General features: G+C 41.4%; 1 protein-coding gene across 1 annotated transcript; it reads left to right on the plus strand.

The window, feature by feature from the left end:
• Positions 1-8,468: 8,468 nt before the first annotated feature.
• Positions 8,469-10,735, plus strand: LOC106632187. Its single transcript, XM_014311695.1, has one exon. It carries the CDS (start codon positions 8,477-8,479, stop codon positions 8,822-8,824), a length of 348 nt encoding a protein of 115 aa, XP_014167170.1. The 5' UTR covers positions 8,469-8,476; the 3' UTR covers positions 8,825-10,735.
• Positions 10,736-15,585: the final 4,850 nt, after the last annotated feature.

The raw sequence follows: 15,585 nt of genomic DNA on the forward strand, positions 1-15,585 counted from the left end.
AGACAAGCCATGAAGTATGGGTTAGATAAGGGGATAGTGAGGTGGACTGAAAACTGCCCAGAGGGTTGTGATCAGCAGCACAGAGTCCAGATGGGGGCAAATCATTAGTGGTATATCACAGGGCTCAGTACTGAGGTCTGTGCTGTTCAGTTAATTCATGATTTGAATGATGAAAAGAAGTGTTCCTTCAGCAAGTTTGCAGATGACACAAAAATTGGAAGGAGTGGCTGACAAACCAGATGACTCTGCAATGATTTAGAGGGACTTCAAAAGGCTGGAGAACTGGATGGAAAGCAATCTCATGAAGTTTAACAAGGGAAATACAAACCCCTCCCCCTGGTGAAGAATAGCCTCAGGCATCTGTACCTGCTGGGGTCTGACCAGGATTTATCTTAGGCTAAATACTCAACTTAGAGCTACAATCTAATACGCTAATTTAATTACCTCTGTGTTTTCTTTCTTCCATTTTTTAATATAATCTTCTGGGAATACGTAAATAAGATTCCTTTATTTACAGTGTCAGCTCTCATAAAGAACTCAGCTTGATGTGTAGCAGTTTCTGCTAGATACTTTTTAATTACCAAGAAATCTCAATTAAAGTTATATTTAAGGCCACATTCTGGCCTAAAATGTCAGGAGTTTGTGGACTCTGTAGAGAAAAGTATCTGCTTTCATTGGCAGGAACTAACAGAACTGAGAACTGGGTAAGGAAACAATCAATGGCTTCCTGAGTTTTACAACCTGTATTTGTTTCTCTTCTCTTTAAATCATGATATGTTGCAGGAAAGATGATTTTAGCTTGGCATCAAGTGACGGTGCTGGTTAGTACCAATGTAATTGGATTCAATTTGATTTTTCTTTGGTTTAAAATATGCTTTTAATCTAAACTGACTGGAATAATGAATAGACTTCTGTGTTCGTATTAATTTTCTGATTTCAGTAGTGTTAGATGGGGTTACCCACTTTGATCTGGGGTAATGCTGCTGTCAGAATTAAACATTGTACTTCTCGCTGGCTTTGTTATACAAGTCAGGATGAATGTACTCGGAGCATGCCTCAGAGCACAGCTGGATGTTCATCGAGTGCAGCAGCTCTATATTTGATTGGATCAATGGTTTATTTAACCATCCTCAGTAACAAAATGCTAATCACTGATTCAATTCATACTCAAGTGAAGAGGTCCAGCTACCATGTAGTTATTGGCACACTTACACCCCAGCCCGGGCCTCACTGATACAGTTTGGTAATGAGATGCATGGCAAATTCTACTTCCAGTTGTTCCTGTGAGGGAGGAATTAATTCAGCCTTAGACATAACAGCATACCTGTGGGCATCAAGGGGAACATTTGTAAGGACAAAAATGCCAGCATGGAGCAGATAGAGGTCTGATGAGACCCCATGGTGCAGAGGTGCTGCAAGGGGTTGATTATTGTTTGGTGGCAGTGCCTGTCCTGGTGTCTGCAGCCAGCACCCAGCAATGATCACTTCTAAAGCTGTAATCACAGCCACATGGCAGCACTGTGCCTTTTTTACTGCTTTCTATTCATAGTGCTCGTAACAAGGGATTAAAGAGCATGATAAAAATATCTACTTGAAAAAAGTAGACTGTTATAAAATGATTTCTTTTTGGAGGACTGTATTTAGTACATGATGAATCCTGTAGGGGAAGCATGTATGCATTTCCAGTCGCTGCTAAGGTTTTGAAACTATTTTAAGAACAGCAGAACCTGGCTGTTGTCATAGTAGCAATAAACCTTTTAATCCCACTTCCTCTGGAGATGAAGCTGTTGTGTACATAATCTGCTTAAAGATTGTCAAGGCTGTTTATGTGACAGGGAGCTAGGGATACAGTACTAAGATGCTACTTGTTGCCCTGGAAAATTTAGTACTTTTTGTCTGCTTTGATAGTGTTTGAGATTTGCTGAGAGATTGATCTTATGACAAGCTGGTAGGAGAACAGTCATCTGGGAAGCCAGCCTTCATCAATACCAGTGTTTTGACATTGACAACTTGTTATGGTTAAATGAAACAGTTCCTAGGTAGTTCCTCAGCTTGCTGATATCATGCTTCTCCCATAGTTTAAAAGCATCCTCTTTGAGGAAGTCCTTTCATCCTGAATGCTTCCATTCCTTCCAGAAGTCTCTGAGGCTTCTGCATCGAGTCGTATTTTTATGTTGGTGAATAGTGAACACAATTAACACTTCTTTGATGTATTTGGATAATGCAGACTGACTTATTGTTAAATGTACAACAGGTAGTCAAGGGAAATCTGCAGACAACTGAGAAGTTCTTCAGCTGTGTTTTGGAGATTGGTTTAGCTGGGTAACGAGAGTTTTAAATGTCATGTCAAAATAATCATTATAATAGAATTTGTCATCCTGAACCAAAAATGACGTGAGTGTTTGTTCACACGTATCTAGAACTAAAAGAGGCCTTTCTTCTCACCAGATCAAGTTTCTCAGTAATTACTGACCTCTGCGCCACTGCCAGTTTATTTGGTGTAGTCTGGTTACAGGACCTGATTGCATAACCCCCATGACCTGCAAATAATCAGTGGGCACCTTTTCTTTTATTTGAACCAGTATTTCAGTTCATATGTACTGAATAATTATAAATAATAGCAACACTTAGGGGATTTTTACTTGTTTGTTTCCCTATTTGGGTATTAGTACTTGTTTTGTTTTCCTGAAGTCTGCATATTCTGTCAGGATGGACACTCAGTCTTCAGGAAAAAATAACACTGCAGAATAAATGAAAGAATATTTCTAAGATTATTTATTTGCAAATTAGAATATATATTTGCCCCTCTATAAAGTTTTGATTATGGATAATTGTTTTTCTGCTCCTTCCCCTCCTTTCCAGCAACCCTTAATTCAACATGACATGGAAAGATGTATTAGGCAAACAATTGACTGTTGTGTTGTCATCAGATCTAATTACTCCTCGGGGTGCGTTGCTCACTGGCTTACTGAGACCATCATTTGGATGGTCTGACCTGCCCTTGCAGGCTCTGGAGATGCTGGCAGGCCCCAGTCTGCTCTAAGGGACAGGGAAGATCTTTCCTTCTTCTTCCTCTTTCCTTCTCACAGCGTTGACCTCAGGCTCTATGGAGAGGGAGCACCCCCTCAGCCAAGGAGGCTGGTGTGGGGGTGGAAGCCCCTTAGACAGTCCCCTGTGGTCCCCACAAGATGTCCTGTGTCGTTTCCTCACCAGAAATGCGGTTAGGTGCCTTGAGGATGTCTTCCCAGCAGAAATCCTTATATTACTGTTTAGAGGGGCTTTGCAAATTTTCCAGTTTGACACTCTGAACAAAACCATTTCTTATTTTAAGAAGAGCTTTTGTTTTGAAACATTCTTTACATTTAAAAACAGTCTTTAATATTTTTCACTAGTCTTTAAATAGTCTTTAATATTTTTCACTCTTTCATTTAATCTGATTCATCACTGTCCTGCTCTGGAAAATTTTTCACCTCAAATGTTAAATAGTTTTATGACATGTGGGAACTGTTTCTTCCTCTTCTTAGATGGTAGAAATCCTAGTAAAGGATTGAAGGGGGTTTTATTTCAGTTTGTATAAAAGTCACCTGTCATTGCTTGGTATTTTTCTTACCTAGTTGATATCTTGAGGAGAAATCAACCCAGTTTGGGATAATTCTGTTAAAAGTATCAATTTTATTTTATTGAGCTGTATTATGCTGAATTGTTTTGATCTGGCTGATGAGCAGACAGAGGCAGAATGGATGAAGGTACCTCTATCCATTAATACCTCTCTCGACACCTACACTATTGAGACATATTATACTCATTTGTGTCAAGGATTTTGATCACAATTTTGGTAGGTATCCTTTTGGTGCAGTATTTTAGATCAAAACCTGTAAATAATTTAGTTTTATGTGAAGCTAAATTCGAGTTCTGCCAAATTGCATGAGATATGGCTAATGTTTATAATAGTGGCAAAAATTAAATCTCTTGTTTTAATAGAAGAGCAGATTTTATCGATAGTCTCCAAACTCTGTAGGATGAGATCATCATTACATCAATGTCTTACACAGTGCTGAGTATTTGGACACATGGAACACTGGTGTTTTTCTTTGGTTATTAGAAACAAATTGAATAGCTGGGGACAAATGTTTCCCACTCTGGTGTGGGAATGGTCAGTGTCTCCAGGTGCTGCTTGGTGTTTAGGGGGTTTTTATGTTGGTTTTGTTTTGTTTTTTCAGGTTTTACTATGAATATAAAGATTAATATAAAGATGAGAGCTCTTAATACTTCATCTTGTAATGATTTTGTATAAAATGCATTTACCCTAGTAGACTTTCTACTAGATGGTGAAGCATGGAGGTTGCAAATGCTGCACTGGTTGCTAGACATACCATTGGGGATAAATCAGGGATAAGTGAAAAGGCTGCAAGAAAAAAAAGATTGGAGGGCTCACTACAGTTAGTGGGATACTATCTGTCTTTTTAAAAAATCAATTGTTAAAATAATTACCATTGTTAACTGGGGATAATAACCTAAGCTATCTACTAAGAAACAACAATGCTGTCTCCCACAAGTGTTGTGTGAACATTGCATTGTACTTTTGTGTCTGTGACTGGGAAAACTAGTAGATACACAATCTAAGTATTTACCTGAGAAGATCAGGGTTTGTACCAAGTGGCTTGGTTTTTCGCTCTGAACAGTTATTTAAAAGCCATTCTTTCAATTTGAAATTCTAGGATAGTGAATTGTCCCTTTTGTCTTGCTGGGAAAACTTCAAAGAGAGAGTGAGGTAGCTTAATGATTTTCTTCTCAAATGTTCCCAGGGCCCATGTTAAATACACCAGAAACTGGAACACTCATGGTCCGCTTTCAGATAGATCCTGAAGGAGTATGATTTTTGTGTCTCCTCCTCAGACTCTCGGAGGTATGAACATGATGGGAAAGCTGCATTTCTGGCTTGTGTGTGCCTCTGAGTGAGAGAGGAGTAGGTGAATCTCTGGCTCAGAGACCCGTGAAGAAGCACAAGTATCTCTCCCATGAACCATCCTTAGCTTGGCAGCCTCATACTGCCATTTGCTACTAGCGCTAAACCCAGCATCTCTGAGTGTGGTGATGTAGTCAGATACTGTAGCTCCCACCCATTATGGAAAAGCACAAGAAGTTTCACTTCTACCAGTGCCACTTTCTACAATTTTCCTGCCATCCACAAGAGCAGGAGTGGGTGCTCCCAGTGGTTGCTCCCCTGTTTTGTTCTTAACTAGCTCTGTGTTTCCTTCTTTCATATATCTCAAACCCATATGCAGAGTGAAAGGTGGAATACAGAAAGAATATGCACAAAAGAGCTGATAAATTTGTCAATGGTGTCTCTCAATGTAGCATGTACTGTAGTGAGAAGTTTAACACTAATTTTTCCTGATTTAATATGGGTATGAAATAACAAGAGAGGCACCATTTGGCTGAGACCACAGAAATCACTGGTGTTTTCAAAATTACAGTTGCAGTCAGGCCCTTAGTAATTACAGAAATATTCTTCCAGCTGAGCTGTCTTTCCTAGAACATGTAGGGGATCTCGACATGATTGCAAAACAGTCCTAGAAATACCTTGCCATGTAGTTTTCAATCCTTCTCCTTAAACCTGGTTCACATTTTTTTATATCAGCATCTTCTCTGAACACTTGTCTTAAGTTTCAAACTCTTTCTTGGTCCCTTTATGATAAACGTCCAGAACAAAACATTACATTTTCCCTCCAGCGGGGTGGAGGGAGAATCTGGAGCAACCTCATTCCCTTACAGAGCACTGCTTCTATGTAATACAATCTAGCAGTGCTTTGTTATCTTCCCCTGTTATGTTGTCGCCAATTTCTGTCTGAACATGCTATTTCCCCAACACTCCTAAGACTGCTGTTTGCTGTGTGTCCATGTGCACTGAATTCTTGTGGTTTGAATTGTTTTTCTCAGGTATGCTGTTCTGCATTTTCCCCAGCTGAATTCACTATTGGTGTTTGCCTCTTTCTCCAGTTTGTCTGTAACAGTGGAGTCTAGCAGTGACTAAAGGTAAGAAGCTACAGTTCAAGTTAGTCTTGTTACAGTAGCTCTAGTGATTTTTGCATCATTCCCCCACTGCAGTTTTTATGAGCTTTTAATTCCTACTTCTTGCTTCATCAAATAATATTTTAAATCACACCAAGCAGTAACCAAATAGTAACAATTCCTATACCTTTGTAGAAACTCCTCTCATGCTACTCCTTGTTTTCGTTTTACATTGTTATTTCAGTAGTGTCTCTTACCCCCTTTCTGTTGCCAAGATTCTGTCTGTATCCAAGGCAACTTAAATAATTTTGAGAGTAAGACAGTGAGAGATGATGTATCAATTACTAATATCCAAGTAGACAGCCTCTGTGGCACTCCCTTTGTGCATCATTGTAATTCTGCTTGATTTAAACTGGGTGCAGCGTGTACAGTTGTGGAGACAGGGAAGATTCCTCACTAATGAAGACCTGCTGTTTTGTAATGCTGCAGCATGTTCCAGCCTATTCCAGTGCCATGTGCATCACGTGGGATCTGGGCTGACGGCCAGTGCAAATGTTTCTTCAAGGACTTTAGGACATATTCTAATTATTTTTAGATTCTCTCACTCTCTTTTCATCTGAAGGATGTCACTCTGCTCATTTCAAAGTGTGGTGCAAAGTGCTCCATCTGCCAGGATGAGAGGGGTCTGCTTGTGCACTTGTGTGAGAGGCAGTAGGATGGCTGGCTTTGTGAGCAACTCTTTAACCTCCAGCTGTGAGAAGTCCCAGGCCTTTGAACGCTGTCAGGGCTTGGCCAGCATCCAGAAGTGTTTTCATCCAGTGCTGGAGGAGATGTAAAACTTCCTGGAAGAAAGAGCTTTATTTCTCTGAGCCTAGCAGAGAAAAAGGGGCAATGGGTGGTGGGATGAAGCATCTGAAACTCTCCGTAGCTGAAAAAAGCAACATTTTGTGGAGAAGAGTGAAGAAAAAAATTTATTTGGGGGAGCTCTGCACATGAAAACGTGCATTCTCTTTCAATCTGGTATTGAATGTATGTGATGGTACTACAGGATCCTTTTAAGGGGAGCTGGAATTGCAAAACAGCGTGCAAGAGTAAAGGCCATTATGCAATACTGTGCACTGGAATGTAGTTCTGTGAGGTGAATACAGTGAGCACAGATCCATGCCTATGTGTGTATGACAAATGAGAGTCTGCCTTTCTCTGGGTGTGTAGAACAGTTTGAAGGCTTCTGAAAAGTCGCAGACTCAGCCTGAAGGAAATGTTCCTGATGTGGGGAGGAAGGAGAGAGACACGCTCTCCTGTCCTTAGTTTGCAAATTCCCCAAGAGCAAACCTGCTTTCTTGTCTCTGCCCTGGTCTGTGCCCCCTGGCCAGACAATCAATGCTAAATAGCATGGGTTCTTTCCTGGGGAGCCACATGTGATATCACCTCAGACAAATTAATTTCTCAAGGGTGATGTTGTTACATCAGATACTTGGCTAATTAATGATTCTTGTCTAGGCAAGTGCATTAATTAACTGGATACATAAGAAAGTCTGGGTCAAACTTCAGAAAGTCGGCCAGACTCACTTAATCCCTTGTGGCTGCTGGGATCACCCTGCTCTGTGATGACCTGAGTAATCAGGGTGCTGAGACTGGCAGGTTTCAGTCCTGATTCTCACAAGTTCAGTAGTGCTCAGCAGCCATTTGCCACCCTGTTGTGGGTGGCAGGTGTGTACAGGAGTAAATTTTTGTATGAATTCTGGGGCCAGTGTTACTGATGGAGCTGAAGAGAGGGAAGGGGTACCAGAGTTTAAAATTTCTAATCTGCATGTTCCTAACACAACAGAAGCCCCCTTCAAGTGGTACATGGCCCAGTAAATGTGGTTGCCTCTGATAGAGATAACCATTGTGACAGCTTTCAAGGGAAGATGAGACTGTTGCAGCATTTGTTGTTGGATAGATCTTCTCCTGGGAAAAAAACCCAGGAATTTTATATTTTGTTCCTTCCATCTTGCTCAAATGTAAGATTAAGAGAGAGGACGAGAAGCTGAGGTTAGCTCTCTTTGCCTATACATGATTTGTATTGCTGTAAGCTTGCTTACCTCAATATATGTAAGATCAAAGTCAGGCTGTGCTCTTGGGACTGGGTGCACAGGACTGCAGTAGGCATCTGGCTTGAAGAGGTTTCTTTGTACTTTAATGGCTACTGCAAGGGCTCCCGAGAGAATTCTTCAGATGAAAGCTGTTTTTCTGTGGATGGGCTGCACAGTCTCATTATTGCTCTGGCTTTTGCTGCACAGCACATATGTTACTGCAGGGCTGTCAGCCCTTCAGTCGATTTCTACAACGCAATAAAAATAAGTAGATTAACCAAGCAAAGAAGATTAGAGACACTTTGGGGAAGGAAAGGGAAGGGAGGAGGATGAGCAGCAGGGAGTATAAAAAGAGACCACAAGACTGTGATTGTCAGACATCCTGGTGCATGTTGCACAGGGTGGCTTTCCTTGTCCCTTTTGGGTTTGGGTTAGGCAGACTGAATAGAACTGATCCTGACACCATGTCCAAAGAGAAGCTGGAGTCACTGGTCAAGAACATGGAGATCATGCTCTCTGAGGTAGAGCAGCTGAAGATCCACTGCACCAAGCAGACGGAGGAGGTGAACCAGGTGGTACAGGAGCTGCGCCGAGAGAACAGGGAGCTGACAGAGAAGTACGAGCTCATCTGTCAGGACCTGAAGGAGGCCAAGGAGGCTATTGCCCAGCTGCAGGACACAAAGTTTGCCTTTGAGGCAAAGGAGCGGCAAGCACAGAAGCTCAACCGGCAGCTGTGAAGTGGCAGGAAGGAGAAGCAAGAGATTTCTTACCCTGATCTAAGAGTAAACAGAAACCTTCAACTGCTGCAACTGAAAATCCCTGGATTGGTAAAAGCAACCCTTTCCCTTTCTCCTCAGACTAAACCTGTGTGCTGGAAAAAAATCATCTCTGTGGAGGCAAGATCTCAGGCGCAGCTGGAATTCTACCCCAGAAGGCTCCTTTGTTAATGACTAAAGACCTCATTATGCTGGGAGAGAAATCTCATTCCAGAGTCCCTTGTCAGAGATCTGAGCCATGGGCATATGGAAACAGCTGCCAGGATCTGGGCACCTTCTCATGCCCTCTAGGGGTTGCACAAGGACAGAGCCTGGGAAAAGAACTGTCACTGCCTTGAGCCACTTGAGAGAGCTGTGCCACGAGGGTCTGCTGAGATGGAGAGAAGGATCATCGTATTGACAGCCCCTGTTGCTCTGTTTTGTTGCTGACTTTTCTCTGCTGGGCAGCAAGGCTGTAATGCTGTCCTTAGTAGGGTGTCAGCTTCCTTGCTGCCTGATGCTGGAAGACATCAGCAGGAGCTTATGTCGTGCCTCATGCTTCCAAGTACTTTCTATCAAGGGCATGTTGTTCCAGAGGATCTGTTAATGCAATTACAGTCGGTGTTGTCCTCTTCCAATTCCAAAGAGAAGTATAAGAACTGGAAAGGTTTCTGTCTCCACTTCCATTTCAATAGCGTTAAATCCTAATGACTCTGTGTTTAGTATGCTAGAGTTAAAACCTCTGCTGAATATAACACTTTTTTAACCAAAGGGCTATGTTTTGGCACCGAATTTGCTTTTCTTTAGCGGAAGTAATGTGTATAAATGGACTGGGAATTACGAGGGATAAATGTATGTAGGCATGGGGGTGAGAATTTCTTGTCAGAGGTTTTGCTTTCAACTTTTCTCTCTGCTCCTCTATCTCCTAAGCAGCATTTGTGGTAGGCAGTGCCAAGCCCAGCAAAAAGCAGGTGACTTTAGACTCCACAGTGAATAGCATGAAGTCTCTGGGGAGAGTGTGGAAAGAATGCTGAGAGAAAAAGCCTGAATGTTTAAATGGAGAATAGCTGGAATAGTTCCAGGAGGATCTTTCTTCATATTGGCTGTGATGTAGCCAGCTTCTTTCTTCCATCCAAAGCTTTGCTGTATTGTTATCTCTGCCTGGCAAGCTCCCTATTCCCAGCATGGGCTGATGCTTGTGAGAAGCTGTTTCCATTGCTGAGGGCCTCAGGTGCACTCTGTGGGGGGAAGGGAGTCAGCTTGGAGGGAAGGAAAACCTGCCTACTTTGGTTTCCCTAAAGGTTTGGGCAGGGCAGAATAGTTCAGCAAGACTTTCTCTTAGGACTCAGTCCAACCATGGTGAAAATAACTGTAGTTTTGTCAATCATTACAAAATACTGAGATCAGGCCTAGAATTAGCTGGTTACTGTTCCTTCCTTGCCCTCCTCTCTGCCACATCAGTCTATGCTCAGTCCAAAGCCTTTGGAAATTCAGATTTTGACTGAGCACTGGGCAAAACCTTCTGAGCAAAGAGCTGATGTTTGTGTGGCAACCATGGGGAACAGGTTTTTCTGGTTTTGTTTCATGCGATAACATGTTTCGTTAAATATGCGTGATACAGACTTTCATTTTTTTGCTATTTTGGGTGGAGCAGATTAGATTATCCAGAAAACATTTGGGAGTTTGGAGACTGCCCTTTGTGTTTTCAAATGTTATCTGAATACAAATAGCCAGCCTTGACCCTTTGCTCTTTGCTCACCTGTGACAGCTTGGGGAGCACAAGAAATCAACATTAATCACTAAATTTGTTTGTATAAGCACTAAAAATGTTTTCCCTTGAAATCAGTTCTCTAGTTCAAATCTGCTTACCACCTGTGATTTCTTCTACTTTTTATATATCATTAAAATGTAAAACAAAAATAAAAGGAAAACAAACAGCTGAGGGAGTGTCTGTTCTGGATGAGGCATTGCCTCATTTAATGCATGTATATGCTACTTTTTGAGTGTGTGTGTTTATGCTCGCTGAATATAATTATTCCTGTTTAAATCCTGTCCATCAAGGAGTGGACAAACAGAGACCCTCCAGATCTCTCTGTGTTCACAGGTTAATCTCTCTAAATGAGATTCTCTGTGTGGCTGCCAAGTTTGTCCTACGCAATATTTAAATCCATGATACAGAAAAAGAAAATGGGATCACAATGTCCTTATGATCAGTTTCTTAATAATTAGCAGGATTCAAAGTGTCTGCTTATAAGGAAAGCTGTTAGAATGATTTCCTGTAAATAATCTAAGATTTGGGTTGAGACATCAGAAAAACTAGATGTGCTATTCAATGCTAGAAGAAATTAGCACCACTTCCCTTCCAATAGACTCAGTTGTGTTCTGGTTTTGCTTTACATGACTTAAAATCAAGAGTAGTAGGACTGGTTTAAAAACAATGTTCATTCCATTACATGTAGTTCCTCTGATTTTTAAGGGCAAATCTTTGTGAATCCAAGTATAGTCTTAGCAATGGAATAGTGCCTCCACTTGTATCTTGAGGTGCAGTGTACTGGAGGGCCTTTCACAACAAAGTTTGCACAGAATTAGTCACAGCACTTTGAAGTTGTTTTTTGCTATTTGAACACTGACATTATCATTACATGCTGCTGCTTTTCTTCTTTAAACGGCCTAAGGATGAAGAGCTGAAGCTTGGTGTAGCGCTATCAGCTTGTTTAAAAAGCTGGCCTGAATAAAAGTCTCGCCTGATTTGGTTGAGAATCAAAATAAATGTGAAGTGACAGGCTTGCCATTTCACTCATCTTGGAAATGGATGAAGAGAGGTATCTAATTCTTTGAATACAAAGAGTAAATTTATTTGAAGGCCCTCTTGGAGAGCACAGCACAGGAATTGGCTCAGCTGTCAAGAAGGGACTAAGAGAAGAGAATCCTTCCAGACCCAGTGCCTGTGAGTTGCTCTGCTCCTAGAGCAGATTATAGCAAAATACTGATGACTGCATTGGTTTCCACGGTTCTGAGCCACATTATGTGAAACTGTCCAAGAAGGCAGACTAGGTAGGAATGAAGCTGATACCTCTTTGTTCTCTTTCATTGCTGACTTCAGTGGCTGCATGCTGGAAAACCACAATAAAATCAGCTCTGCTTGTAGCTGTATCTATATAAAAGTTGTACAGGTCAGCTCCTCTACAGCAGCCTCAGCACATGAAAGAGTCCTTGTGTGGCCAGGCCTCTACAGCAGAGATAAACAAGTGCAAGAGAGACCGCAAGAGGATAGCAGGTTTTAACTTGTGCAGTTAACTTGTACAGCAGAATCCATTGGTGTGTAATACACTTTCCAGCCTTCTTCTAAGGACTTGGTAATGTCTCCTGAACATGGAATTGAGCTGCTTTTTCTGAAGGGTTGACAGGATTCATTCTGTATACTGAGAAGCTGTCATTCAGAGGGCTAAATGGCATGCCTATCTTGCAAAGGTGAGTAAGAGTCTGGGAAGAATGCAGTTACTGGTACACTATTCAAGTTTGAAAAAAGCTCACTTCAGGTTGAATCAAAATTTTCTTTACTGTCATTTCTTTAAAAAATCATAAGATAAAAGGCAAAATGTCAAAAGTCTTATTGTTTTCAGAGTAAGCTGAAGCCTACAATTTTCAGACCCTTGTGCAGCTGATGGAAAGAGAGACATGCCATAATGTCCCTAGTAGCAGTGGACTTGATTTGACTTCACAGAGGCCCTTATTTCTTTACCTTCTCCTTCAGCCATCAACACACTTGCCTAGGATGTAAGATTACTCTTCAGTATTATCCTGTGCTTGGAAATATTTGAGTATATCCCCTGGGTAAAATGCAAGTAGTAGGCTAAATGTAATGGTTGTCCCTTTCCCTTGATTAGGCCATTGCTCTTATCTAAGAAACTGGACATTATTCTGAAAGCAAAGCAAGGTACACATCCCATTTTTTAAACAATGTGACCCAGCCATAATCACAACACCCTAGATCCTTGCTCTTTGGCTAAATGGCAAAGTGAGCAACCAAAAACACCAGTTTGTAATGTGACTATTCCATGGTTTCCTGATCACAGCTGTCTCCTGGGAGGTTCAAATTCTGAAACCAAACTGGACACAGATTCTTCTCTTCCTTGCATGAATGCCCAAGCTTCTCTTCTGGAGGTTTTGTGAGTCTTGCCTGAATTTTTGGCTGCTTCTCAGCAGGAGACGACAGGAGATAGAAGAGTTAGGTGTTAAATACCCCCTGAGGAAGAAGCAGAGTGCTTTGGTTTTATTTCTCAGTAACTAATTTCTCTGAAGTCAAGTCTGTTTTGCCCATGACAGCAACGAGTGAGTAATCTTCCTGTATTTATCATGTTTGACAAGTTTTTCCACCGGTTTTTCTCTCTCTGTTGTGTTGAGGATGAGGAGTGATAGAGCACCGTGGTGGACATCTGGTGACCAGCTAAGTACTACAGTGCCGTAAGTGTTAGCCATAACTAGTTGGACTGGAGTCCTGTCAAGGAAAGCATGCAGACCTTTAGACAGTCTTTGGACACAGCCTCTAGCAATAAGGAATCCTGGTAGTTTATTCCCATGAAAAGTGTAACAAAAGAGAAAGCAGAAGCCTTACTGCTGACCTCTGGCCTTGTAACTATTGAAATCCCAATGCTCCTGGGAGGTTGCTCCTTGCCAAAAGCACTGCAGTGATCAGGCTAGAAGGGATCTCTTGCTCAGCAGTATCCATTCACTATGCATTCATCTCAACCGTTTCTTCTTGACCTCGTCTGGGACACCCAGATGCCCAGCTAGCCACTGGATAGACCTAGTGGCAGGAGGCAAATGCCTATGGTCCTGCTGTGATCGTTCCACAGTGACCCAGCAGTGTTTTACCAAGAGATGAGAGTGGTCTTGAATCGTGGATTATCTTGTTTTCACTAAAGGGTAAGTGGTGAAAACAATTTCAACACAAGGATCGTGTCCTTTCTCCCAGAGGAAAGGTACATATGCAAAACTTTCTGTGAAACCACAGGGCAAAGGTTTACTTCATATTTGCATTGCATTTTTCTAGGTAAGCAGTGGCCTCAATCCTACTCCAACAGCTCAAATCCTACACTAACAGCTTCTGATTTTGTCACATCGCTGCTGGAACCAGGAAGTATGAGCAGATTATTCTTTCTCTTTTTTAAATAAAAGAAATTTAAGTCATGTTTCGTGTTGCTTAGTTGTGGTAAAAGTCTGCTCAGTTCTTGTTTTTATTTCAGCATCTCAGGAGCTCATCTATTAAGTCTGTATGGGGTTAAAATTAATCCAGATGTGTTTACACAGTATCTGCTTTAATGCAGTAGGCACAGCTGTTTTTTGGATGTATCCTGGCTAGATTCCAATGTGAGCAGTCATATTTTCCCTGTCTCTGTACTCCCTTGTAGCTTATCAACAAGAACACAAGAACTACAAGAACATTATTAAACTTGATGTTTAAAAAGAAACATTAATTGAGGGTCCCACTGCTATGACAGGCATTTTAATGACTGGGTATTTATAAATTCATCTGGGGGAGGGGGGAGGTTTGCCTTCTAGTTTTTGAACCTTTGGGATTGGATTTCCAGCTTTTTCTTGCCAATGGGCTAAAGCTTTAAACTGATCTGAAAGTTTGGTTTATTCATAGAAAGCCAAGGCTTCAGGTGTTGGTTTGACCAGATATCATGAAGGGTTAGGATATAAGGTGACACCTAGCAGGACAGTATTAGCCAGTGGCTAATTGAGAGTACAGGTGGAAAAAGAAAAAGTGCTCATGTGCTCATGTAACCACTTTCTGATGCAGAAGGAGGGATCACAGCTTGGCCCAAAGCCCAAATGTATTTTTCTTAAAAGAAAATTTGAATCTAAGGAGGCAGGACAATAATTTTTCTATTGTTAATTAGGCATTAACATGCCCAATTTTTGTTTCTCCTGACAAGGATAATATAGGTTGCCATGCACCTACACCACCATTAGATGTTCTTCTGGGGTGTATTGTGTCTCTCATTATCTTGTGGTTCCCCTGCTGCTTGGTGGAGGTGTTGGGTTTCCTGTTAGGACTTATCCTTGTTTATTGTGGCAGAGTTAGCTTTGACAGGAAAGTCCAGATTGCTTTTGCTTGTGGAAAAGATGTGACTTTTATTTGAACTCTGTCCCCTGTGGGATGAGTAATGGTAGGATTTGAGCACTGTGTACCTTTCATGGCGAGCTGCTAGACAGGGATTGAGCAGCAGGGAGAAGAGAGATGTGTCTCTGGAATAAAATTGCTTCTGTGTCTGATGCATTTATGAGTCTGCTAGAAACTTCCATTTGGAGCTGTGCACATCTAGGCTTGTCAACAGTTGGCAAGGATATTGTCCCTTTTGATTATCTAAAGCAGCAGCATGGCCAAGAGGACAGTAGTGATACCAGTTCTGGAGATTTTATTGCACATCTTGATGTCTTCCATGGAAGATTCAACATGAGGAGTCACCTGAAAGTAGAAGCTTCATCTTTCCTTTGGAAAGGAAGGCTGTCTCTCTTATGGTTGCAAATGAACTACTGATGAAAAAGGACTCTAGAACAGGAAGGCAAAACATAAAAGACCAATCCAAACTTAAAACTTTAAAGCTATTCTCATAATCTAGGAAACCTCAGTCATAATATTAAATAGGGTTGAAATGCTGATAGCTGTTATAATAGCTGGACCAGAATCTATTTTTCTATCTGTGGTCCCTATATTTCATTATTTGTTTTATACT

The sequence above is a fragment of the Geospiza fortis genome, unplaced genomic scaffold, assembly GCF_000277835.1.
Source record: "Geospiza fortis unplaced genomic scaffold, GeoFor_1.0 scaffold54, whole genome shotgun sequence".
Lineage (NCBI taxonomy): Eukaryota > Metazoa > Chordata > Aves > Passeriformes > Thraupidae > Geospiza > Geospiza fortis.